Below are 27,221 nucleotides of genomic sequence, written 5' to 3'. Positions count from 1 at the left end.
TCTCAGAACTAGGGCTGGATTGGAAGACAGTCCAGACCTGCCAGCTTGTCTGCCCGACAAGGGGAGAAAGCTTCCAGAGCGGGCATTTCTTTAGAAGTTGCCTGGAACAGTGAGGCAGGTGGAACTTGGGATTCAGAGAGGAAAATGAGTGAGAGGCAATATGCAAGGGAGTGACCCCACCTATCTTAAATGGGGTCTCTAAAAGCAGACCCCACAAGGACTTCGATACAAGTAATTTTTTTGGAAGGTGATCATCGGAAACTCTCTTATTTTTCTTATTTGGCCCCTGACTCTTGAAAACTTCTCTCCAGCTCAAGGTCTCATTTGCTCTTAAGACATATTGTTCTCTTTGTATCCCTGACTTGGGGATTTGGGTAACAGGAAATAAGTGTGAAGATTGCATGAATACACCCATGTCTATCCTTTTTTCCACTTGTAAAGTCGGAGTGGGTAGCTGTCTCTGTAAGATATGGGCTAGAAAGTCAGGGGAGACATAGCCATTCATTTAGCAGCCACAGAAAATATATGGAATTTCATTCCGCCCACCACCACCTTCTCTGCCTGGTAAACTTCTCTTCTGTTCTCAAAACCCATAGCCCCCTCACATTTCCCCCTTCTGGCTTCTCCCTGCAATCAGCCATCCACCCCGCCCCCTGCTCCCGCAGCAGAGCATCCTGGCTAGTATAAAGCACCCTTCTGCTTCCCCCGCCCCCATACATTGTGGTGGGCAATTCTTCCTGAGTGGGGGAATCAGTCCACGGCCACTCTTCTAGATAATAAGGTGTTTTCAAAACAAAACAAAACAAAACCAAAAACCTTGGTGTGTATATGGATAATGTGGAAGCAGAGAACAGAGAATTGTAAGCAGAAGAGAAAGGGAAGGAGAGTTACCTTTCTTGAGTGTCTGCAAAGGGCCTGTGCTATTTCACTCGAAGCCTTCATTTTCTTAAAGATTGTCCCTCCTGTGTAAATACTGATGCCCATCCACCCGCTGCACACAGCTCTTCCCAGCAGTGCACGGCAGCCTTCCCTACATCTCCCTCCTGTCTCAGCAGCCTCTGCCTGAAGGGTCTGACTTCCTGGTGTGTCCTTAACTCCATGCCCCAGACCTGGCAGCCTGGGTCTTCCCCACTCCTGCTCTGTCTGGAGGAAGGAGGGCAGTGCCTCCAGGCCTTGCAGTAATAGATCTGCCCTCAGAGTTCCAGGAGAGAGAAACACAAGCATGAAGAGCCTGTGGGCCCCTTCAGGCCTGAAAACATTGGGATCCTTCAGACCAGAGGTTCCCTATTCCAAGACTCTAGGGCTTTTTGCAGTTTTGTGGTGATGACTCTGGAATGCTGGTCCTTCCCTTCTAAGAGTCTAGAACTACAGGATTCTACAAATCCTGGAGAAGGTGGAGGAGCTTCTGCTTCGGGACTTGAGCGAGTCTATGCCAGACCCCGGGGCCAACAGGCCTCAGTTCCACAGACAGCTGGGACCAGGACCAGCCTGGAGGAAAGCCCCTGCTTGCCTGTCTTCAGGCCTGTGACGACAGACATGTGAGTCCTCATTCCTAATTGATGAAGTTGCTTGGCGAGCAGGGGCTGCAGATGTACAGAAGATGGGCTGGACAGGTTGCGCCTGGAGAGACCTTCCTCTTCACTCTGAGGACACTGTCTCTGCCAGCCTGCGGGGCCTTTCCATGACAACAGGTGCCGATGGCCTGGCAGTCCCCACACTTGCCTCCTCCCTCCCCTGCTCCTCCTGTCTCCCTTTCTCTTTCCCCTGAGCACGGAGCTAATTTCCAGATAGCAAACTTCTACCAACTGCCTACGAAGTGCCCAGTGCTGGGTTAAGCACTTGACAGCTATCACAAGTTGGAATCTCCATTAGCAGAGTTTGGGGTACAAGATATTTATGAGGGATCAACACCTATAAAAAGAAAAGGGGAAAAGCAGTATTGGACAAGGGGAGAAGTCAACTGAAGCAGGCTCTGCAAAACCTTAGCCAACCCAGGAGGGAGCCTTGGGAGAGCATTGCCTGGCAGGGTTGTTCTGCGTGGGCTGAAATGGCCAAGTCTTTAAACTGCTGCTCCCGAGTCTCCAGATGTAGGCTGCCCTAGTGAGGCTGTGACCTCCGGCCTGGCGCTCTCTGCAGCAGAGACAAACCTGAAATGCTGGCTGCCAACCACACTCCCCATGGGCAGCAAGCTCTGCCTTGGGCTGTCTGGGCAGCCTTGTCTACCACAATAACCATGATCTGATTGAACCCCCACCACAACCCATCTGTGCAGGAATTAACTAACCAGTTTTATAGATGAGTTCATGGGTTGAGCAGCTTGCCCAAAGCAGCTTCCAAAAAAGGAAGAGCTAGAAGTCAGGTCTGTCCATGGCAAGGTTTTGTGGTCTCCTCTCCATTCTGCAGGGGTCCTTTGTTCTGGGCATCCATTTTTATCCATTTCTAGTAGGTATAAATGGTAGCCAGATGGGGATCCCCTAGGTCACTCTTTACCCCCAGAGAGTATCTCTAGAATACTGCTCTTTTCCCTTACCTGCCTCTAGGACTCCCAGGCTCCTGTTCTCAGTCCCTGTAGCCCAGAGGTTTCCACCTCCTGCTCTCGGACAAGATATGTGACCCAGGCTGAGCCCATTGGGTGCATCATATTCCCTAGGCTGGGCAGGGGGTTCACAGCTGGCATGTGGCTGACGGGGAACCAGTCACAGTGAATTCCAGAACTTTTTCAGGCGCTGCCTTAAAAGTCTTGCTCCTTCTAGTGGCACTTGAACCTGCAATGATGTAGAGCTGGTGTGTTTCAGTTATTCATTTATTGCTGTGTAACAGGCCACCCAAAACTTTTGTCTTGAAGCAACAATCATTTATTATCTTTCGTGATTCTGTAGGTTAGCATGGGTGCTTTTGTTCAATATTGGGGTCACTCATGTGGTTGCATTCAGCTGTGGCTGGGCTGGGAGAACCAAGAAACAATGGGTGGAGGGAACCATGGAGAAGGAAATCTACACCTGGAGCAGGGGGCAGAAGGGTAGGAGTGGTTTGATTGAGGTGTAGGCAATAAGGAGGAGCATGTTTTGTAGAGAGTTTAAAAATGATAACACTGGGGCCTCCCCGGTGGCGCAGTGGTTGAGCGCTGGGTTGCGAAGCTGCCCGCGGCCTCTGTGGCACCAGTTCGATCCCTGGCTGCTCCCCTGCCACTGGAGGAGGGTCCCACGCCAGCTGCTCCCCTCAGCAGTGTACTTCGGTCCTTCTGCCTGCTCTGCTCCCCGCTCTGGCTCTGGTGAGTTCTCTCACCCTCCCGCGCTTCTGACTGTACCCAGTGCATGTATAAACAAAACAAACAAACAAACAAACAAATAAATAAATAATGCCTCTATAAAAAAAAAATATGATAACACTGACTAAAGTCGATCTGCTTTTTAATATCACCGGATGCTAACAATTCTAAACAATGTGACTGTTCAACACTCCTGCTTGGGCAAACTTTGTACATCCCATTTCATTTTCCTGGAATGTGATGCTCTTCCCTTCCCTAAACCTCTACTCCACTCTGCCCTTTAGGGTTTATAAATAGACACGCCTACAGAGAAGAAAGGGAAACTTTCAAGAAACCTCCTTACGTTTTTTCCCCTCTTTGTCCTTCAGGTTTCAGCTCAAATGCCACCTCTTCCAGACTGTCTCTGCCACAGTTGTGCTGGCACTGTATGTTGATGTGGCTTGTTTTCTACTCCCCCACTGAACTGGCCACTGCTCAAGGGCAGCGGCTGCCCATGATTCCTCTCTGTGGCGCGGTAGTGCCTAACATGCAGTAGGGCGTTCACTAATGTTTGTCAAATGAATACATGAACGACTGTTTATTTCCCATCCAGTTCTGCTCCATCTCTGAACCCCTGTCCACAGTGGGGAGAAACCCTTTCTGAGAGCACATGTGAAACAGCTCAAGATCTCCAGTGTCAGGGGGACACCCGCCCTTGAGTCCAGTCCTACCTCAGCACAGCCCTTCAGCCCGGGTTGCAAGGCCCTGTCAGAGGCGTGACAAACAGCTTGGCTGATGGCTTATAATGTCACAGATGATGGAAACAGGGAGGCGATGGCTGAAAGAATGGGTCGGGGACGCTTGTCATAACTTTATTTGTGGGAGGTGAGCTCCTGTCGGCCGGGTGATGGATGGCGGCAGGGCAGGCACAATACAGACCCTGCCGCTGCAGCTCCCCCTTCTCTATAAGCTAGATGACTTTGGGGATGAAAAATGACTTTCTTAGGAGAACCAGGGGGAGGGGAGCTGCAGAGGAAGGGGACCATGTGGTTGGCACCTTGGAACAATTTTTGCTTCTTTTGCTGAGTTGAGTTTTGCCTAGGCCAGCAAGATAGCTTTTCTTTATCCCTTCCTTCCACCCAAGGAGATTATTGATAATAATCCCAGATGCATTACTTGAGTTAATTCTCAAAACTATCTTAAAAAGGATGTGCCCTTTATAGATGAGGAAACTGAGGCTTGAAGAGAGGAAGTAATGTACTCAGTTTCCTATGAAAGAAGAGGAAGACCTGGATTTGAACCTGGTGGCAGTGCCTCCAGAACCTCTCTCAATAATGGTGTAATGAACAAAGCTCACATAAGTAGCAGGTGCCTAGTTGTTTGGAAGTGAACAGTTAATCTGACAGGAAAAATCAGGAAGACTAGTGGGAAGAGATGGTATCTGAATTGATTCTTGAAGGGTGAATAAAATATTAGCTGTTAGAGAAACAGTATTGAGGATTGGCAGAGAAAGGAGCATAGATTTTTGTTTACCAAAACCACTCACCCCCACTTTCCTTTTCCTATACAGCTCGGTTTTTTTTGTTTGTTTTTTAAAAGATTTATTTATTTATTCATAAAAGCACTGGGTACAGTCAGAAGCGTGGGAGGGTGAGAGAACCCACCAGAGCCAGAGCGGGGAACAGAACAGGCAGACTGACGAAATACACTGCTGAGGGGAGCAGTGGGTGCGGCAGGAGAGGTCTATGTGCCATGTGGGACCCTTGCTGGTGGCCGGGGATTGAACTGGCGCTGCAGAGGCTGCGGGCAGTTTTGCAGCCCAGCGCTCAACAGCTGTGCCACCAGGGAGGCCCTATACAGCTTGTTTTGAGGGAAGAGGGTAATCTATCCTTCTCCAATTCACATGGGCTTTATCAGGTCATTCATGTAGTTCCATTTCCTTTGTGAGTGATTGGTTTGGAAACAGGAATTGCAACAGTTCTGGCCAGTGAGATGAGATGTTTGCTCAAGGGCTTCTGGGATAGGTTTTCCTGATCTGAGAAAGAGGAAATCCCACTTCTTTTTCTGGATATGGTCACATCTGTCCATGATGCCTAGAGGTGTGGCAGCCATCTTGTGGCAAGATGGATGAACTAATACCCTAATGGGACACAGTGAGAAAATGGGGAGACATCACTGGGCCACTGAATTAATGACAGCTGAGCCATCCTACCTTCAAACTTAATCTTTGAGTAGATATGTTTTCCTTATTGTTGATAATCTAAGTTGGTGGTCTCATCATTGCAGCCTAAATCTCTCTGACTTAAATTAGAGGTAAAGAGGACACCTGGCCACATGGTTGTTTTCACAGCTCAGGCCTGGGGTGGAGATGAAGCTGAGAGTTAAAGATACAGACTTTGCAGCCAGACAGAGTTCCCAACTTAGCAGCTTCCCAGGTGAGTGACCTTGGGAAGGTCATGAATATCTGTGAGGTTCAGTTTTGGGGAATGGGATCACATTATTGTCATAAGGATTTGATGACAAAATAAGGTAGCTCAAAATGGGCTGCTTAGCACCATGCATGGTGCATAGTAAGTGCTCACTCTATCATAGTGGTGGTGGCTGTTGCTGTTATCATTATTGACCCTTTTTGGTCTCTGTGGGAAGTCTCTATACTCACCCCCTACTCATCTGAATCCTTCTTGCCCAAATCCAGTTCCCATAGCACTGGTTGATTTGGTAGGTTGCAAAGTCTGAGAATTGCATTCCTGGATCTGGAGGGGGAGAAGAGCGGTGCTGGAGTCCATTCATGGTGCTTGCACGTCATGACATGCATGGCAAGAGTCGTCGTGGGTGGGGCTGAATGAAAACAATTGGAAACCTTCCACTGGATTTTCAAGACTAGAGGTGGGGGAGAAAATATGGCGAGGTGTGAGACTGGGAGGAATGTAAAGGAAAGGGAGGGGCTGGGAAGAGATCCTCTTTCCCCTCCCCAGTGGCATAGAGATCCCCCAACTTTGAAAACGGGGGATTTCTTATCTGGGGAAGAGCAGCATGTGTGGTTAATAGGGCATGTGAAAAGTTCATGCCCCTCTATCTGAAATCTGGCTACACCTCTCTGTGTGATCCTGGGCAAGATACTTAACTCCTGGCTCCATCACCTGTAAGATGGGAAGAGCAACATTATTAGTATTAAATAAGTGCTAATCACAGTGTTGGCATGTGTTGAGCCTTGGAACAACAACAACAACAAAAATTTGTGTATCTAAGGACTTACCCAAGGTCAAAGAGGTAGTCAGAGGCTGGCTGCAAGCCCAAGGGTGCCTGATGTTAGAGCCCTTTGCAGACACTGCATTCTCCTGCCTCTCTGAAGGCAGCTTCATGGAGACAGGACCAAGGCCAGGGCTCAGAGCTCAGGGCTGTTTTCCCAGCAGCTGAATCCTTCTTGCTCCTAGCACTGGCTCAGCCAACTGTAGCTAAGAGTTGACTTTGCTTCCTCCATCCCCCAACTTCCCTCCTCCTCACTCTCCTGGACAGTATTTCCCTGGGGCTCCCGTTACCAATTTGCAGAGCAAAGGCACGCGCAGGCAGTTCAGGGGTGGCGCGAGCTCAGCGACTCTGGTATTGTTTTTAATTCAATATTTTGTCCCTGTGCGCCAGCCGCCTTTATTGGATGAGAACACAGTTATTGGATCCTGCCCTGCAGGAGAAAATGCAGGCTTCCCCGGACGATGGCAGGTAGGTTGTTCTAGAGTCTGATGAGTCAAGGCAGGGCAAGAAGATAGCAGAGAGTTCCAGAAAATCTGGTGATTACAAGCTGTTCCGTGACATGCACAAAAATATTAACATATGTATTCTCGACCTTTCTCCTTGCCCTCCCTTCTAAGGAGGACAAAGCCCAGGAGGCAATCTTCATATCTTCCTCTTCTTTTTCCTGCATATCCACTGCATCTTGTAGTCCTGCTGATTTTACCTCCACTTTTCCTCATGCCCAGTGCTGCTCTGCCAAGCCCTGAGCATCTCTTAACTAGTCTACCCTGTCCTCCCCTGCTGCCCTCAGACCCTCTGTTCTTCTGATAGGACTATCTCATTTGGGATTTCTTAAGAGCTAAGATAAGGATTCATATGCACAGAGTTTGTCTGGGGGTGATTCCGGGAAACATTGGTGTAAGTGTGGGAAAATAAGAGAGGAAAGGCGGCCAGTTAAGGGGTTACCAAGCAGGTTACACTGTGGGCACCTGGGACTTGAGCCTCCTGGGGATTTCTGGAAGCTGATAGCTCCCAGTTACCCTCCAGTGGAATGAGGGGGCTGGGTATTTATCTACTATGTCTTATTGGACTGAAGGCTGCTCCGGGGAGTGGAAGTGAGGGGTGTTAATCCTCTGGCAGCTCTGACCTGCTCACATGCAGGCAAAACAAATTCTAGTGGCCAGAGAAAGTCCTCAGATAAAGCAGCACCAGTGTTGGCATTTGGACCTGGAAGTCTTCCCAGAGTAGGGGTAAGGGTTTATAGGTGGGAGGAACTGACAGTAGTCTTCTATATGGACATATTCCTGACTGAAAGCCTTCTGATGAGCTTCCCTTTGTTCTTTGGGGTAAAAATCCAAGTTCTTTTCTCCAGTCTAAAAGGTCTCTGTGGATTGACCCCTGTCCATCTTTGCTGCCTCACTTTACCTCACCCTGTCACTAACTGGCTTGCAGTCACATTGGTCTTCTCTCTCTTCCTCCAATGTGCTTTCTCTGACTACAGGGCCTCTGTATGTGCTAATCTAGCTACCTGAGCTTCCACTTCACCTGGATAATTCCTAAACATCCTTCAGCTCTCTGGGCAGCTCTCCACTCAAAGATCTGGATTCCTTCTAAGTCTTTACTTATGTGATAATGTGGTAAGTGTTTATCTTCCCCATCAGACTCCAAATTCCAGTGTCCAGGACACTGCCTGGTTTATAGCAAGAACTTGATAAATATTTTGTTGACTGAATGGATGGATGAATGAGGATTCTCTAGAATCCTTTCTTGTGCCAATAGCGTTACTGAGTACAGAGATGAATTGAAAAGAAACTAAACACCTAAATTGACTCATACAGAAATAACACAAGTTGCATGGAGGAGGTAAGAGAGAAACAGGCTGAAATTTAAGAGGGAAGGATGAGAGAAGAGAGATTAGGATTGATGGTGTGTATTCTAGACCACGGGACTAGAGATGAGGAAGATTGTTAGGAAAAATTTCATGCTTGTTATTGAATAATTCCCCTTTGCTGTTTTGTCAAATACATTTTAAGTTTTATTTTGTGTGCACATGTTGGTGTGTGTCTGTTTCTTTTGATTGCCACCTTTCATGAAGTCTGGCCCAAGGCAGCTCACTTCCTGTGGTCCATACATCCACATTCCCTGTGTTCCATTGCTATCATGACTTGGTAGAAAGATCTCAGATTTTTGAGTCACTAACTTGGGTTTGAATCCTGGCTCAGCTTTTTAACTGTGTGTCCTTGGGCAGGTCGCTTACTCTTTCTGAGTCTTTGTTTTCTCATCTGAAAAGAGAGAGCTCCTGACCTTGTGTGGTGGTTGTGAGGGTCACAGCACCTGACATAGAATTTGAGGTTTAATAAACAATACTGCTATTACATAAGCATAGTAGCTGGCTTCATGTGCCACATGAATAGAGTACTTACTCTATGCCCGGCTTACTCATTCTTGTGGCCTGAATCCTGGCAACACTGGAGGTGAGTGTGAGAGGCAGGGTCAGTGAAGAGCTCACTGAATCTCACCACCTCAGGGGAGACTGCAGGTCCTAACTTTTCTTACACTTGGGTAGTCTGTGTGACTTCTTTCTGGATGGTGGAAGGAGGGCAGAAATGAAACTCACAGGCTGCAAGAAGATCACCACTCCTAACCCTCCATGTTCTTGCTTCCCACCTACTGTCTGGAAGAAAAGGTCTTTGAGACCCAAGCGATGGTGAAGCCACAAGTGGCAAGAACCTAGATGCCTGAATTACTGTGTGGAAGGCTGTGTGCCCAACTGTGTGAGCAAGAAACAAACATCCATTTTGTTGTTTATTAAAGCAGTTATATTACTTTGATTAATTAGTATTTTTAGCCACCTTTTAGGGATGATGGAAAAGAAGCTCAGAGAAGTGAAGTGACCTGCTCAGGGTTGCACACCCAATGTGGAGAGCCAGGATTCTGACTCTAGAATACATATAAAATGCAGTTGAGACTCTTTTCCACTTAGTAGCCTTCAATAGATGTTTGTTGAATTAAGGCAATTGAGAGTCTTCATTCCTTAGCCTTTATGTTAACATAGGGATATAGTAGTTCAAAAATAAATCGGAGTGACAAAAAAATTAAGATGTATAGGTTTATTCTACTATGTTTCAAAAAGGTATATGGTTTATTGAGCTCATTTAAAAATCTTTCACAGTGTCTAGCACAGTGTGTGGTACATCGTGGGCACTCAAACATGACTACCCAATGAATTCTTACAGATAGCACAAATTGGGTATTCCCCAACTTTTTCATACAGTGAAGTACCTTGAAATCACTGTCCTTCTTGCAGAATACCATGAAATAATGGCAAGTTAATGAAAAAATAAGTAAATATAATCGTATGCTGAAATCAGTGCCATTTGCAGTGGATCTACCATTAAAAACAGAAGCAGGTGCCAACGTTTGCAGGGGATGGGGGTAATGGGATGAACTGGGAAATAATTACAAATGAAGGTAATTCCATCTATCAACCCTTCCCACAATCACCAGGTTTCCACATCTGGATTTTAGAACAACTGGGTCTAATTCATGAAAGTGGTTTGAAAACTACTAGATGAGTGGTTGGTCTAGGAGGGACCAGTGAATTAATGGAAAAGTTTTTGTTTTCATATTTGCTAGTTAGCTGCTTTAAACCAACAAGGGGCCTCCCCCAAGCAAGCCAGTAGGACTCTGTATACCTATTTTTATATTGCTTTCATTCCTGTCTGTTTTATGCTCTCCTCCATGTTTTACTTTTCCTCATACCTTTTAATTTATGCTATCTTGCTGTATTTTATGTATCTTTGTAAGCTACCTTAAATCCTTTCTGGAATAAGGTAGTGATATAAATAAAAATATGTAACATAAATATAAATATAAAATACAACAAGCTCTATAAAAAGGTCTATTTCTAAAATACAAGCAGTGGCTGTTTGTCATGGAGAGAAGCAGGATGATTAGAGGTATGTTGGGACGGCGTGCATCCATAGGGGACAGATCGATGTAATTTTACAAAGTCCAAGGTGTGGAATTACAAGCAGCTTTAATAAATAGCATGAAGGTAACAAATTAGCTTTATTTGATTACTTTTATATACTTATTCAGTGATTTATTTCTGTAATACTTATTCAAGATAGAAATGGAGAAAATACAAAAGAAACAGCAAGCAGAAAATTAAAGCCATTCCAAGCCCACTACTCAGAGATTTTTACCATTAATATGCAGTTGCAGAATCTTCGTGTCTTCACATGAGATTCTGACAAGGGGTTCCACAGATCTGATGGGGTTTAGCATCTGAACAACTAATGCCTTTCCCACCAGGTGATGGGAATGAGGAGGAGGAAGAGGAAAAAGGAAAACAGTAAAAGGAAGAAGATGGAGGAGATCACAAAGGTGGTTTCCACCTGCTCTCTCTTGGATCATTTGCTCTGAGGGAACTCAGCCAGATGTTATGAAAACACTCGGGCAAGCCTGGTAGATCCACATGGTGAAGAATGGAGGTCTCTGGCCAACAGCCAGCTTTCTGTGCACAGGAGAGAACCATTTTGGAAGGGACTAACATCTTGATTGTCACCTCAAGAGGGACCCTCATCCAGAACTGTCCTGCTAAGTTGCTTCCAAACTCCTGATCACAGAACTGTGTGAGAAATAAATGTTCATTGTTATTTTGAGCACCTAAAGTTTGTGGTAATTTGTTACAGAGCAATAGACAACTAATACATAGCCTTCGTGCTAAGGCTGAGTAGTATAGGGCTGCTTCAGTTCACTGCTCCATGCAGTGCTCTTTCACTGACCTAAATAGCGATGGCATATATTGTTCTCCCCAACTCTTACTATGACAGCATCTTTGGAAGGTCTGGCTCACGAGGGTCATTAGTGTGGGGCATTGATGAGGGGAGCCCTTCAGAATTAGGGGTTTATACAGTAAGAATGGCCCATATTAAAAATACCAGAGACAGCAGGTGCTGGTGAGGGTGTGGAGAAAAAGGAACCCACTTAGACTCTTGGTGGGAATGTAGACTGGTCCAGCCCCTATGGAAAGTTATGTGAAGTTTCCTTAAAAGAATAAAAATGCATCTGCCGTATGACCCAGCAATTCCACTCCTAGGTATTTACCCAAAGAATACAAAAATACTAATTCTCAAGGAAATCTGCACTCCTGTGCTTATTGCAGCACTATTTACAATAGCCAAGATAGGGAGACAACCTAAGTGCCCCCAAACAGATTACTGGATCAAGAAGATATGGTATAGATACACAATGGAATACTACTCAGCAATAAAAAAGATAGACTTGTGCCATTTTCAGCAATATGAATGGTGCTGGAAGGGATTATGCTAAGTGAAAAATAAGCCAGAGGAGAAAGATAAATACCAAATGGTGTCATTTATATGTGAATATGGAGAAACCAAACAAAGAGTCAGACAAAGACAAACATTAAAACCCACCCTTGAAAGCTGACTATAGATCTCAGGCATCCGGAGGGGGGTGGGTGTGACAACAGGGGTAGGGTGGTGTAAGGGCAGGACTGGGCACAGTGCAGGTTTTCTAATCCAGCAGACCGGGAGGAGGAGTCTGAGTCCTCAGTGGTTTTTTGCAGGTCTTTTATTGGGATTTAGCGGTACATGGCATGCAGGAGTGCTGGGGGGCCGGGAGGCTGGCAGACCTCCCAGCCCCCAGCAAATCTTCACTCTACCTGGGCTCTCTGGCCTTCTCTCTGCTTCTCTTCTTCTTTCGGCTTCCGTTCGTTCTTGGCTTCTCTTTCGGCTTCTGCTCTTCTCCGCTTCTCCTGGCATCCCATGATGCCGCCCTTAAAAGCAGTCTTAGCCCAGGTGAATCCCATCTACCTATGCCCACACCCTATTCCAGGTGCCCGCCATCAGGCATGCATTCAGGACCGCAAGGATCCATCCTCTATCCTGATGGCGGGAGGGCAGAAAAGCCTGACATTTTTCCTTACCCTACAGGTGGGGAGAGCGTAAACGGACTATGGTGGAGGACTATGGGTGCTTTGGTGATGGGAGAGCTATGGTGACTGCACCTGAGGGAAGAGATCCTATACTGTCAAAATATTAACAAGGATATAAGACAATGGTATTTCATTTTAAAAGTTAAATAAAAAAAGAATTGGGGGTTTATGAAACTCATTACATTCTTACAAGCCACAGCAAGGGCTTTTCCAGTGGTACGTACTAAGTCTCCAGTATGCATACAGACAAAATCTTTCTGTGCAATGGACATCGTTGCTTCCTACCCATATCCTTCCTTCTACTTTGCTTCCACAAGAAAGTCTCAAGAAAAGATGATCCAGCCCTCTTCTTCTGGACGCTGTGCCCGGAACTGCTGCTGCTGCCATTCTGATGCCAGGAGGATAATAAAAGGAGCTCCAATATCTCCATCCCTGAGTTTCCACAAATTATCAACTCACTAATGATCCTCCCATCTGAAGTTACACCCACATCTGCACCTACCCCCACTTCAGATTTTGAAGCACATTCATCGTCATATTACCTCATGCATAAATTTCAGCATGTATCTTTAGATTACCACTCTTTTAACAGCATATTTCATTTCTATCATCACATAAAAGATCTGAAATAATTCTTTATCATTGCACATTCATGACTATTGAGTTCTTAATTGGCTCACAGTGTATGTAAGAACACAAATTCTCCTTGTGTCTAATTGAGACCAGTGTCTGCTGGGAAGGATAATGACTCTTTAGCTTTCAGTAATCACCTGTGCCTGGATCAAAAGCATCAGTACTGTTTGAAAGGTTAACTGAGCCCAAATCCCCACTGTGAAATGCACAGTCAGACAGGCTTGTGTTGGATTATTGCCAGTTACTATGACTATGGGCAAGTAATTCTATTCTGTACATTTCAGTTTTCATACTATTAAAAAAAATCAGAATGGAGACACAGCGACCTGGATTTTGAGAATGAGACACAGAGGGAAGAGGAACTCCTCTTGAACCCCCAAAATTGAATTCTGCTCCCCAGAAAACATGCCCCTTTTCTACTGCCCACCCTGTAATTCTTCCCACTCATTCTATCCCTAAATGGAGGGGGCGTGGTGTTCTTATGAACTGTCATATGTTTCTAATCAGTCCAAGAGTGCAGTGTTGGAGCTCAATATTGGTGATAAATATACTTTTTGAGTGTTCTTTTTTTTTTTTTTGAGAATATTTCCTTAAAGGCTGTTCCAATAAAGAACTTACTGGGACAATGAAAGATGGAGGAAGAGACTGATTATCTTTTTTTTTTTTTTTTAAGATTTATTTATTTATTTATGCAAGCACTGGGTACAGTCAGAAGCGCGGGAGGGTGAGAGAATTCACTAGAGCAGAGCAGCCGGGGATCGAACCGGCACTGCAGAGGCTGCGGGCAGCTTCGCAACCCAGCGCTCAACCGCTGCGCCTCTGGGGAGGCCCGACACTGATTATCTTGAAGCACCTAAAGCTTGAAGTTTAAGGAACCTAGACAGGCTAAGGAGATTTAAAAACATTCTAAAAGGGATTATTCTTCCATGTTACATTTTTTAAAAACAGGCTACAGTTCAGCACTTTGTCTCCTGGGTGGTGCCCTTTCCCATCTCCCTCACGGATGCTGATCTAAAGTCACCATCATCATCCTCATCATCCTCATCCTCATCAACTGTTTTTTGGATGGTGTGGTTGATTAGCACCTAGCATTTCTGAACTTCCTTTTCCTCATCTTTTAAATCAAAATAGCATATTATTAGGGATTTGAAGGTATTTGAAAGTATTATGGCCAGGAAGGTATCCATCAATCATTATGTAGATTGATTGGCTCATTTTTTAAATCAGTAACTAGTTAGTGCCAAGTAAGTGCTCAAGATTGTGTTAGGTTTTGAATTAATTGTGATGAACAATACAGCAAACTTTAGCCTTTTGGAGTTTAGAATATAGAAGGGAAAACTGATCCCAAAGGAGTAAAAGGCAAATAAATATAGAAACACAAATCAGAAGTGTTCTGAAAATAATGGTCTATGGTCAGGAATGCTGCCAGAGAATCCTGAGTGAAGAGGAGGGACTGTCTTAGTTCTCATAGTCAGATAAGGCTCTTTTAATGTGGGGACATTAACGTGAGACCTGAAGGTTAAGTGCCCCAAGCCTGAACTCCAGGGAGGTTCCCAAAGAATTGTCAGTGGACCCTTTCATCAAGATAATATTGAAATATCTTAATATGGATTTCAAGATCCTCCATGATCAGGATTGCCAGACAAAATACAGGATAAATTTGAGTTTCAGATAAACAATAAAAAGTTTTCTGTATTGTTCAGATAAACAATAAAAAGCTTTCTGTTTTCCCAGGCCTGAGGTGCGGGAGGGTGAGAGGATACACCTGAGGCAGAGCAGGGAGCAGAATAGGCAGACGATAGAAATACACTGCTGAGGGGAGCAGCAGGCGCGACAGGAGAGGTCTGCTGCGCCACGTGGGATTCTCGCTGGCCGCCGGGATTGAACCTGCGCTGCAGAGGCTGCGGACAGCTTCACAGCGTGGCGCTCAACCCGCTGAACCACTGGGAGGCCCTAGAACATTTTTTTATCTGAAATTCAGAATTAACTGTGTGCCTTATTTTTTATTTGCTGGATTTATCAGCCCTGTGTAAGTTCTTCCCCAGCCAGGCTTTTCTGCCTTACTTCTCACCACCCCCTTCACACACCCTATGACTTGTCTGCAAGAAATTGTCCAATTTTCATGTCTTTGTCCATTATGTTCCCTTGGCCTGGGTCACCATTCTCTTACCATGTCCTTGTCAACTCTTCATTCTTTAAACCCCAGTCAAAATGACACTTCTGGGAAACCTCCCCTTATCTCACAGCACTTTTTCCCTGGTTTTCATACATTTTGTTTTATGATTCTATGTTTTAAGTCTTGGTCGCTAAAATACAGACAAGCTTGAATGCCTGCAGAAGAAAAGGTATAAGCAATGATCTCAATCTCCCTTCCCTCTCCCCCCCCAAAAAAACCCCCACAAATTACACTCAATTTCTCATGATATTAACACCAAACATTGGTTGAGCACCTTTCTGTGCTAGGCACTGTGCTAATTGTTTCGCATGCAGCAGCTAATGTAAATTCCCCACAATCTTATGAGGCAAATTCAGTTGAATCTCCACTTTTCAGGTGAGGCCTTCAGGTACATAGAGATGAAGTTGTTTGTCTGTGTTTCCAAATCTGTAAAATGAGGATCCTAACAATGGTGATGGTATTAGGAAGTAAGACTTGGAGAGAGGTGATTAGGTCATTAAGGGTAAGTCCTCAGGAATGGAATTAGTACTTTCATAAAAGGGCTCTCCTTTCATGGAGTCAGGACAGTGGGAGGACAATCATTTATGAACTGGAGAGCAGGCCTTATCAGACAACAAATCTCTTCAATACTTAATCATGGACTTCCCTGCCTTCAAAACTGTCAGAAATAAATTTCTGATGTTTATAAGTTCCTAAAGTATGGTGAATGTGGAGGGCAAGCATTATTGGTTAAGAGGGCTTTGGAGGAACTTAACACCCTTTCTAAAGATGGAGCCTTACTGACCTCCCAGGAGCTCAGATGCACTCTGAATTATTCTATTCCAATGATGGCCAAGGTTGGTTTTTTTGTGTTTTTTTTTTTTCCCCTGAAAATACTTTTATATTAGAAACAAGATCATTCCGTTGCCACTAGGCTTTGCATAGACTGAAAAACAGCAGTCCAGAGAAGAAAATGTGATCACCAGCTGTTTCTCAGTAATAGTTGTTATGACTTATGACTACAAGCTCTTTGAATCATTGCTGTCCAATAGAAAAACAATGGAAGACACAAACATGCAATTAACATTTTCTACTAAACGCATTAAAAAAGTAAAAAGAGTAAAAAGAGGGGCCTCCCTGGTGGCGCAAGGGGTTAAGCACCGTACTATCAAGCAATCCGCAGCCTCAGAAGCACGAGTTCTGCAACAGGGTGGTCCCCAGGAAAGGGAGAGGTTCCCTGCCCCACCCAAGGGAGGGTGGAGCTGAGCAGGAAGAGGAGAAGCTGCAGAAGAGACTGAGGAAGGAAGCAGGATGGAGCCAGGAGACCTGGAGGAGGCTCATGGAGCCTAGAGACACGTAAAGAAACTGCGCTTGTCTTTTGGTCGTGGACTGGGTGACACAGATGTGGGTGAGACCCGTGGGGAGGTGACCATGGCAGCTTTTATCTTGATGTTGATTTTGCTCTTTTCCTTCCGGGCTTGTCCGGTTGTTTGTGACCCTTTTCTGTGGGTCCCCACTGGAAGATGCTTTAGACTTTTAGCAGGCTTTGGGGCCTTGTTCTGGGCCGATCCCATATGGATGGACTTTTACCCACGAGGGGATGGGTAACTTTGGGTGCTTCATTTAGAAACTAGATTCTTTGCCTTTCCTGTATTATTGTTTCCTAGTTTTATTAAAGTTCCTTCCCATTAAAGTCTCATATGTTTTGTGTTGATGCGGCGGATGGCAGAACCCATTTAGAATAGGCAGGTTTGCGGGGTTTGGGCTGCCCCTCTCCCTGTCCTATAACAGATTGATCCCCAGCTGGCCAGGGAGCAACCCACATGGTGAGGCAGATCTCTTCTGTCCCGCCTGCCCCGCTGCTCCCCTCAGCAGTGTATTTCAGTCAGTTTGCCTGTTCTGCCCCCCACTCTGTCTCTGGTGAATCCTCTCACACCCTCCCATCTCTGGCCTGTACCCCAGCTCTTGTATGCATAAATAAATAAATCTTTTTTAAAAAAAAGTAAAAAGAAATGTGTGAAATTAACTTTATATTTTATTTGTATTCAAACTATCACTGCAATGGGTAATCAAGGGAAGTCTTAGAAACCCGGTGTTATTTGATTTACAAGTAGGGCACATTTCAGTCAGGACTAGCTATATTCAAGCCCTCAGTAACCACATGTAATGGGTATGGTGCCTCAGTTTCCTTAGCCACAGCATGATAAAATGTATATAAAATGGCCTAGGTGATCTGATGGTGCGATTGAATCTGCGTACTCCGCCCCGCCCAGGGGGCATGCTATAAATCTTGGGTCTTTCTTCTCCCCGCACCGCCCTCCCTCAAGTCTCCTCCCCTTTCCCCGCCCCCTTCTGGCTCTGGGCGGAAGCGGTACTGTCGCGAAAGCAGCGCGCTTTACGGTAACGCCGCGCTTTACCGCAGTGTGTCTGGCTCGCGCGTCGAGCGCACTTTTACCTCATTGGCTCTGAGGCTTCGCTCGGGACGCTTTACGGCAGTGTGTCTGGAGCCACTGCTGGAGGTCCCGCGATTTGGGCGTGAGTGCCGGGAACTGGGTTGCCGGTGTTGACTGGGCCTGCAATCATGGACGTGGGCGAACTTCTGAGCTACCAGGTATGAAGATCGGGGAGGGCCGGGAGGCCGTCCCCTCTCCCGAACAGGAGTCATGGGGCCAGAGCCCCTTCATCTCACCTCCTTTAACCTCTTTGGCCGTGGCCCCTTCTCTTGCCACGGGGTCTGCGCCTCTTGTCACTTCGCTTCACTCCCCCGAGGCTTTCCAGTACTCTTTCTTTTCGGTCCTTCTGAAGATCTGAGTCTCGTCACTGCTCAGCTGAAACCTGGGCCCTTTTTCATTCCACCTTGCGGCCTGGCTCCCTTTTACTCCCCCCACCATGGGCCTTGGCTACTTTCTGCTCTTCGAAGGCGCCACACTATCCTATTTTCACAACCAGCCCGGTTCAGCGCTCTTCTCCCCCGCTCGTTGAGCTCGTTGAGTTTATGACTGTGGGAGAGCACTGACTTCTAGCATTTGAGCACCAGCTCCTCCACTGACTGGCTGTGCAGTTTTGGACAAATCATTTCCCCCATTGAACCTCAGTTTTTGTATGTGTAAAATGAAGAAAGTAATACCTACCTAGTAGGGTTGTTTGAGGAGTAGAGCAACTGGTGTAAAAACTGATTTTAACATGTTGAGAACTATGCCCATGTTTTCACGCATGTAGAAAGTTGCACCATGTTCCAGACATCTCCCAGTAACAGCAGTTGTTGGGAGATGTTTGGAATTCTAGCATGGGATGTGTCTTAGCACTCCGAATTTCTTGCCAAAGGGACTTTGAGGAAATGGTGGCCAGAAGACAGAACTTGTCCAATGTGAACAAATAAGAGCTGAGATTAAAGGTCACTGATCCTGGCTCCTAACCCCCTACTCTCTTGCTTTTGACTTTCTAAAGAGGCTCCTTGTGAGAGGCTGTAGAACTGCACTGTCCAGTATGGTAGCCGCTAGCCTCTTACAGCTGTTGAACACTTGAAATGGGATTAGACTGAATTGAGAAGTACTGTCAATAAAAAATAACACTGGATTTTAAAAAGTATTTAAAAAGTAAAATTTTATGTTTATTACTTATATATTGATTAAATAATCACTATGGGGAATGGGTAGGTAAGACATTTAAAATAAAAATTTCTTTCTGTTGACTTGTAAATGTAGCTACTGGCCTTTTAATGTGGCCACTTAATGTACATATACAGCAGGCCTCATATTTGGACAGCTCTACGGCAGAGATGATTCCTATGTTGCTTGGGATCTCTGTTTTACTCTCTCTGGCTGCTACTTAACTTTTCTATACCTTAGTTTCTCATCTGTAAGTGGGACAGTGATGGTACCTACTGTTGTGAAATGTGAAGTGCTTAGACCAATGTCAAAGTGTAAACATTCAATAAATGTTAGCAATTTATGCCACTCTTTCAGCCAATGTAGAAAGAGCGACCTTGGACATGCAGAATTCTGGGAAAGAACTTGTAAGCAATAGTGAGATATGTAGTCAAGAGATTTCTCTTGAATCTGAAAGAAGAAAGGAAGTAGAGTTGTTGAATGAGTGTCTACATGCTTGTTTGGGAGCGGTGGGATAGCTAGTCCATTGACTCAAACTATGAATACTGGAAGAACTTCATTCATTTGTTCAAGAACTATTTATCACACTACTGTGCACTGCATCCACTAACTATACAACTTTAAACAAAACAGACAGGGTTCTTGCTTTTGTGGAGCTTATAGTCTGGTGGGAAAGTAAGATAATGAGTAAACAAGAAATTCAGATTGTGATAAGTGCTTAGAAGGATATGCAGGTTATATTATAAAATATGTGCTGTTTGGTATGGTCACTACTAGGCACATTGACTGTTGAACATTTGAAATATGACTGGTTCAAATTGAGATCTGCTTATATAAAATATACATTGGATTTCCAAAATTTAGTATAAAAAAGAATTTAAAATATATTTTATGATGATTGCATGTTGAAATGATAAACAGGATTTTTGATTTAAAGAAAATATATTAATATCAGCTGTTAAAAGGTTTTTAAATGTGGCTTCTAGAAAATTTAAAGTTATATATGTGGCTTGTTTGAGTCTTCCAATATATTTTTATTGGACAGCAATCACCCCTGAGAGCGGGAGACAGGACTTAGTATTTTAGATTATATAGTCTGAGAAGGACTTTCTAAGGAATGGACATTAAAGCACTGAAGGTTAAGAAGGAAGTAGTCATGTAAAAAGGACAGAATGATCAAGGTAGAGGGAACAGCAAGTACATAGGCTACGAGGTGTGATCTGCCCTCACCTGTTAGAGGATCAGAAAGAGCACTGATGTAGGGGGAACATGGTGGGTAAGTAGGAGTTTGATAGATGATCATTGCTGGAGATGTAGGCAGATGACAGACATGTAGACCTTCCCTTGGGCCATGATAAGGAGTTTGAATTTTATTTTGAGAGATGTTATACGTAAGTCAGCCAATTTGTTTACAGATAAAAAGTGAACCCCATTCTGGTAAAGGGACTTCTCTGAGGTTGTGGGCCAAGGAAGAGGCAGGGTTGAAACTGACACGGACGAACTGGGAACCATGGCCAGAGGAATGAAGAATGAACCCCTGAGCCACTCACAGTGAGCAAAGCCAAAGAATTTTATTAAAGAAACAGGTTGGTTCCTGCCAGCAGCCAGTAGGCCTGAGATTTATACAAGGATAGGTCAGAGGCAAAACAGCTCCCACAAGGGAGGGGTCCCAAAGGAGGGCTGCTCTTCAGTGACAGTCACATCATGGTTTTTGTAACAGTACTCAGGTTTTGAATCTAGGAGTTGTGTTGATCAAGTAGTTTCTTCATTTGGTGATTTGGGGCTTTCATCCTAATATGCTTTTGATACTGTGTTTTGAGACTGTTCTCCTGCTAAGAGATGTTCTGATATTTCCCTCCTGTTAAGTCTTCCCCAGCTGGTCAAGGTCTCAAAACCAGAAGCCTAATCTTATTTCCAGTTCTACTCATTCCCTCAGGCACCAGTCATGCCATTTACTTCTGTAAAATCAATGTCTATGCCTCCTCTTCCTGTTCATCATCAAATGCCCCCATCTTCTTGTGGAAAGTCATGAGATTCCTGAGTTAATGGATGCAAAATCTCTTCAAAAACAGTGACAAAATCTCTTCAAAAACAGTGTATGTGTACACACACATACACACACACGTGTATATATGTGTGTATATATGAAAGATCCATTAATTAGCTGTATCATCTCCCTAAATCCTTAATTACAACCCACTGAGGAAGGTACTATTTTTAATCCCTGTTGTACAGTTGAGGTAACTGAGGTATAAAAAATGCCTACCTCATAGCTGGAACTCTTTACCCCTATACTGTACTGCCTGCCTGCTGTGCCAGATGCTGAGCTAAGTTCTTTCTATCTGAGATTAAGACTTTCAAATAAGTTCTTTTGATTCTCAAAGTGCCCTTTGAGGAGGGGGGCATACTTACCAATATTTTGTAGAAAAGGAAACTCAAGCAAGAGAGGTCAGTTATCTGCCCAGTAAGGAACAGAATAGAAATGGAACAAGTCAGTACCCAAATCTAGTTTTCTGCTTTGTTTTCAGAGTTTTAAAAAACTTAAAAAATTGAAGTATAGTCCACACATAGAAAAATGCATAAATCTTAAGTGCTTTGACTATGGTTATCATTTACAGAGTAGACTCAGTATGACTCAGTGTGACCACTACAGTTCTTTTTTTTTAGTGACATGCAGCAACAAAGTTGTCTGTTTTGAACATTTCCATCCTCAGAGTAATCCTGTGGGACCTTAGAAATTTGCATTTCTAACAAGATCCCAGTGATGCTGAAGCTGCTGGTCTAGGGATCAAACTTTGCAGTTTTCCCGCTCAACTTATGCTTTTTGCTTGCTCTCCAAGATATTGAGAGCAAATCACTTAATCTTTCTGGGCCTCAGTTTCCTCATATGCCTAATGAGGGGATTAAATAAGTCTCTCTGAGGCCCTTTGAGCCTTAAAATTCTGTGGTACTAATTATTTAGGCCAAGAGCTCCAGGGATTTCAAGAGATAAAAGAAGCTTGATGTAGTAGAAAGAATTGGGCCTGAAAATCTGGGAAATTTGAGTTTTAATCCTATCTTTATCATTACTTATGACAGTGACTCAGGACAAGTCACTTCCCCTCTTTGTACATAATTTTTTATCACCTCTAAAGTGAAGGAATTGGGCTCTGTGACTTCTGGTTTTTTCCTAATATTCAGAAACTAAAGTAAGGAAATATGTACTGTCAAGAAATATTTATTAAAAGTGTAACATTTTGGGGGTGCTTACTAAATTTCCTTTTGGGCTAACTTGATGGGAAGACTCTAATTTTCTGCTGAGATTGTTTCTTCTAGTAATAAAGTTAGGCAGCAAGTACTGCAATATATGTCTTAAATCCTTGACATATGTTAACTATTCATTTGAGAAGACAGGAGAATTACAATGTGGACAGGAGTGGTAGAAAAAGTCTTGAAGAAGAAACCAGTTATGCTCCCAGTATGGAAATGTACTTTTTTTGATGCCTCCAGGCTTAGACATCTCATCAAAAAATGTGCCCAGCAGTTCCTTGGCTGAGAAGTTTCTGCTGCATAGGCGCGGATATGAACTCCAGGGCATTCTCATTAATACTAATTCCACAGATGTCTGGAAAAAGTTCTTACCTCTGAAGTTTTGCAATAAGAAATTTACATTTAGTGCAACTTGGCTCTGAGGGAATGACTTCCTTTGTGACATGAGAATTATTCTCTTTGAGGCAGATTGGGGTCAGGGACCCTTGGCTTGCAGTATGACAGACACCCACTCCTTCTGTCACCTATCAGTAACATCATAGTGTATTCTTGGATTGCAGGGACTTATAAGAATTTGTAATCTTGCTCCTTTCCCCTTATTTCTACCTTTTGAAATAAAAAGCTTTAATGACAGTAAACTGACAGGAAAAATTTAAAAAAAGTATTTGAGAAAAGGAAACTACTCTCCTAGTCCAATAAACATATTCCCATGATTGGTAGGTATTTTGCATGACTATAATCATTGTATAGATACTGTTTTATGTTTTTAATTTAGTATTACCAGAAATATTTTTTGTTTCTGCATAGTTTCATGTTGTTTTTTAACATTTGCCTACTTTTTGCTCAGGTGATAGACCGTTTATTCCTAAATTATTTCTTTATAATTGAGTATTTAGGTAGTTTCTGGACTTTTGTTCTTGAAGATAATATTGCAGTGAGCTCATTCGTGTGGGATTTTTTCCTTCCCATCTGTGGTTAGTAGTTATTATATACCATCTCCTGTGCTAAGTATTGCAGATACTAAAATTAAAACATGACCCTGGACCTTCAAGAATTAATTTAAGGAGGCAGACATTTCAACAACTAAGTCTGGGTGATGAAGGAGGCTGAGAGAGCCGTTCTTGACTAGGATTAGTTTGAGAAAAAGCGTGGGATTGAAATGTTCATTCAGAGCATTGAGGAGATGGAGGGGAAAGGCAGGTGAGGATGGAGTTGCTCCAGTGCAGATATGTTAAACAATATGTCATGCTCACGTGGAATAATTCCTTTATCAGTTTACCTTGCTAACGGCATATCTACTCCAGTTTTACTGCAGTCTTGATGCTCCTGGCTGTCATAATTTAATAGTATCCTTGTTAAGCATTTTTTTCATTGTGTGTATTTGTCCTTTGTATTGTTGTCATTTATGTCTTTCTCTTAAGGTAGTAGTTGTAGTTTGTTTATTGTATTGGTGTGTATATAAGAAGCATTATTGGAGGGCCTCCCCGGTGGCGCAACGATTGAGTGCTGGGTTGCGAGGCTGCCCGCAGCCTCTGCAGCGCCGGTTCTATCCCCAGCCGCCGGGCGAGGGTCCCACATGGCGCGCAGACCCCTCCTGCCGCCCGCTGCTCCCCTCAGCAGTGTACTTCGGTCCTTCTGCCTGTTCTGCTCCCCGCTCTGGCTCTGGTGAATTCTCTTACCCTCCCGCACTTCTGACTGTACCCAGTGCTTGTATAAATAAATAAATCTTTAAAAAAAATAATAATAATAAATAAAATCTTTTAAAAAAAAAGAAGTGTTATTGGAAACTTGAATACTTTTGTTCAAATATATCTTTTATTCTGGTGGCCCCATTTTACCTATAACCCTGAGAATAACATCCATATTATAATGTGCTTTTATAGTGTCATGAAGTGGGTTCTATTTGCATGACAGTTTAGAGTAGTGCCTTTTGAAGTTACTTTTTGTTAGTAGTGGGATTATAAATGAAAGTAAATAACAGAGTTCCATTTCAGGGTGTTTTCTGAATCGTCTGAGTGATTTTTTTCTTAAGTTAATTTATTCCCTTTGAGGCCTCCTTATGTCTCTCCTCCGGTGCATTCTTCTCATTCTCACCACTTACATTGGCCTGTGAACTTAGAGGCAGGGACCAGCACCATCTTACCCGTAATTGATGCCTAATGAATAGTTTAATGATTAAATGAATGAGCCAGTGGGTACCTTCAAAAATGCTCTAGTTGCTCCCACTTTAGGAAAGCTTTTGTTTTAATATCTTGTTTGTCTGCTGGTATCACTGCTTCAACATTAGGCTTCAAGAAAGTTTGATTTCAATTTGTTGCTTATTTTCTGAATTGTTCCTCCTTTTCTTTGTCACTTCTTGCTACAAACCCTATATTCATTTTAACTTTTTATTTTGAACCAATTTTAAACTTAGAGAAAATTTACCAAAAGAGTAAAGACAGTTTCCGTATACTCCTCACCTGGCATCCGCTAAAGTTAACATCTTATATAACCATATAGTACAGTGAGCAAAACTAGGAAATTAACTTTCATGTACCAGTAACTACAGGCTTAATTCAGATTTCAGCAGCTTTTCCATTATCTCCTTTTTCTGTTTAAGGATTCTGCCCAATTGTCATGCTTCCTTATCATTTATGATCTTGACATTTTTGAAGATTACCGGTCAGTTACTTTGTAGTATGTAAAATCTATATTCTTAAAGGTTGCCCATGCCCTTTTTGCCAGTGGTTTTTTTTTTTTTTTTTTTTTTTTAAAAAAAAAGGTTTATTTATTTATTTATACAAGCACTGGGTACAGTCAGAAGTGCAGGAGGGTGAGAGAATTCACCAGAGCCAGAGCGGGGAGCAGAGCAGGCAGAAGGACCAAAGTACACTGCTGAGGGGAGCAGCAGGCGGCAGGAGAGGTCTGCACGCCATGTGGGATGCGCCATGTGGGACCCTCCTCCGGGAGCAGCCGGGGATCGAACCGGCACCGCAGAGGCTGCGGGCAGCTTCGCAACCCAGCGCTCAACCACTGCGCCACCGGGGAGGCCCGCCAGTGATTTTCTTGAGCTTCATTATTCTTGACCCTTCACTAGAATTTGATTCTCTAACCCTGTTCCTAATTTTTTCAGAACTTATCCATTCTTCTATCTTTCCATACTTTTATGTAGACAACTCTTATTAGCTCATTAGCCCTGATTCAGGTTTCATGTAGCTACTGAATGTTTAGGCAAGATGTCCTGGTATCCCATAATTTTCTGCATCTCTGTGCCTACCCCCTGTTCCCTAATTTTATATTTTAATCAGGGGTGTTGCTGTTCAACAGACTTAAAAGAAGCCTTGGAGCTATTTCTCAAAGATGAAAGGGCTCAGACATGAAAGCCAAATTTCTTTTCCTCATGGATCATATAAGCTCGTGAGCAGAGGGCTAGCTCCTCAAGAGGATGTTAGGATCTGAAAGTGAGTAAGTCACAGTTCTTACTTGCATGGAGCTTGCAGTCTAATGGGTGCATCCTGCAAATCTGAAAACTGGCCCAACTACAGAGTCAGTGTGTTAGGGGGAAATGATGTCCTGAGTTAATCCCATACAGGCTTTGTGGACCCCACCCCCACTCCAGACTAAAGCCATCAAGACATTGGGAAAGACAAATCCCATCACCACCAAGGGAGGGTGGCTGGGACCTGAGGGTGGAGTTGGGCAGCCAGGTTAGTTATAAAAACCAAACACGTGGGCCTTGGGCTCTCTGGCTCACAATCGCTCACCTCCTGGCTTCACCGCTCCTGGCTGGCGGCCAACTCTGAGAGCGCCATTTTGGGATTCCTGATGGGTGGATCGGGTAGGACTCATTTAAAACTTTGTCTCCCACTTTTTCTCCCAGAGCTGTACATTTCCTCATTCCCCCTTCCCTTGTAAATAAACCTTTTATTAACCTTTCGCGTGTGCCTGCAGTAGAGCATTGATAAGTCCTTTTAAGCACGCGGGTGAGGACCCACAGTCAGGCACCCCGTTTTGTATCAGGGTTGCTCTACAACAAGTGCTGCTGCAGAGCCATGGAGAAGAGGTGGTAGTGCAGAGGCAGGGGCAGCTCTGCCAGCGGGGAGTTGGGAAGGCTTTGCAGAGTTGCTTCTTCAAGAGTCTTCTCTGCATCCGTTCCTTTCTGTTTCAACTGCCACTACCTTTGTTTAGACTCTTGGTACTTTGTCAAATTGTTATAGGGCAGCCCCGATATTGAACGGGTTGCCTGGCTGTGGGTCCTCACCCGCGCGCTTAAAAGGGACTTATTAATACTCCACTACAGGCATACACAAAAAGTTAATAAAAGGTTTATTTACAAGGGAAAAGGAAATAAGGAAAATGTACAACTCAGGGAGAAAATAGGGAAATAAAGTCTTTAATGCGTCCTACCCGATCCGCCGACCTGAAAACCCAAAGTCACTCTCAGAGCTGGCCTGACGCTGCGAGCTGGCGGAGAGCCAAAATGGGGGACCCCAAAGCCCACGTGTCTGCCTTTTATATCCACCTGGCTGCTTAACCCCACCCTCAGGTCCCAGCCACCTTCCCTTTGGTGGTGATGGGATTTGGAGTTCCCAGTGTCTTTGGCTTTGGCCTGGGGTGGGGGTGGAGTCCACAAAGCCTGTATGGAATTAGCTTTAGGACATCCTTTTCCCCCCTAACAAAATAAGTAATCTTCTAGTTGATCTTTTTATCTTTGTGGATCTCATACTAACTTTGTGAGTGTGGGTTTTTTCCCTCCATAGGCCATCTCTTCTCCAGTCATAGAGTCAGTCCTACCTGTTTCAGCTTCCTTGGAGACAGCTCCCTCAGAGAAGGGTGTTACCGAGATACCTAATTTTGGTGGTCATCTTGAGGAAGACTGCCATACCTTTCCTCAGTCTTTTACCAAGTGTCATTGTTTATATTGGAGATTGATTTACAAGTCTTATTAGCCCAATAGAACAGTTTTCATATGTTAAAACGACTACATTGGAGAATGTGGATGGTTCAGAATAGCTTGCCAGCACTGATGAAGAAAATAAAGAGCGTGCTTTTCTGAGTGCCCCCAGTAGACATGTTTTAATGTTTTGGGGGTAGTGGGTGAACATAAACAGTGGGTCAGAGTGCCTGTGTTTGAATCCCACTTCTGCTCTTTGCTAG

General features: G+C 44.1%; 1 protein-coding gene across 3 annotated transcripts in view; it reads left to right on the top strand.

The window, feature by feature from the left end:
- CTNNBL1 (catenin beta like 1) overlaps positions 1 to 27,221 on the top strand; it is a 289,982-nt gene that overhangs the window by 102,862 nt on the left and 159,899 nt on the right. The window contains exon 1 of one of the 3 annotated variants that reach the window (XM_054696613.1): positions 17,675 to 17,839. The exons of the other annotated variants lie outside the window; for them this stretch is intronic. Coding sequence (XP_054552588.1) covers positions 17,810 to 17,839 — 30 coding nt within the window. The 5' untranslated portion in view covers positions 17,675 to 17,809. Of the gene's footprint in view, positions 1 to 17,674; positions 17,840 to 27,221 lie in introns of those variants that run through there. 3 annotated transcript variants of the gene reach the window in all.

This window comes from Talpa occidentalis, unplaced genomic scaffold (assembly GCF_014898055.3).
Source record: "Talpa occidentalis isolate TD23 unplaced genomic scaffold, MPIMG_talOcc4v2.1 talOcc4.10, whole genome shotgun sequence".
Taxonomy (NCBI): domain Eukaryota; kingdom Metazoa; phylum Chordata; class Mammalia; order Eulipotyphla; family Talpidae; genus Talpa; species Talpa occidentalis.
This window is presented reverse-complemented; position numbering and strand designations above follow the sequence as displayed.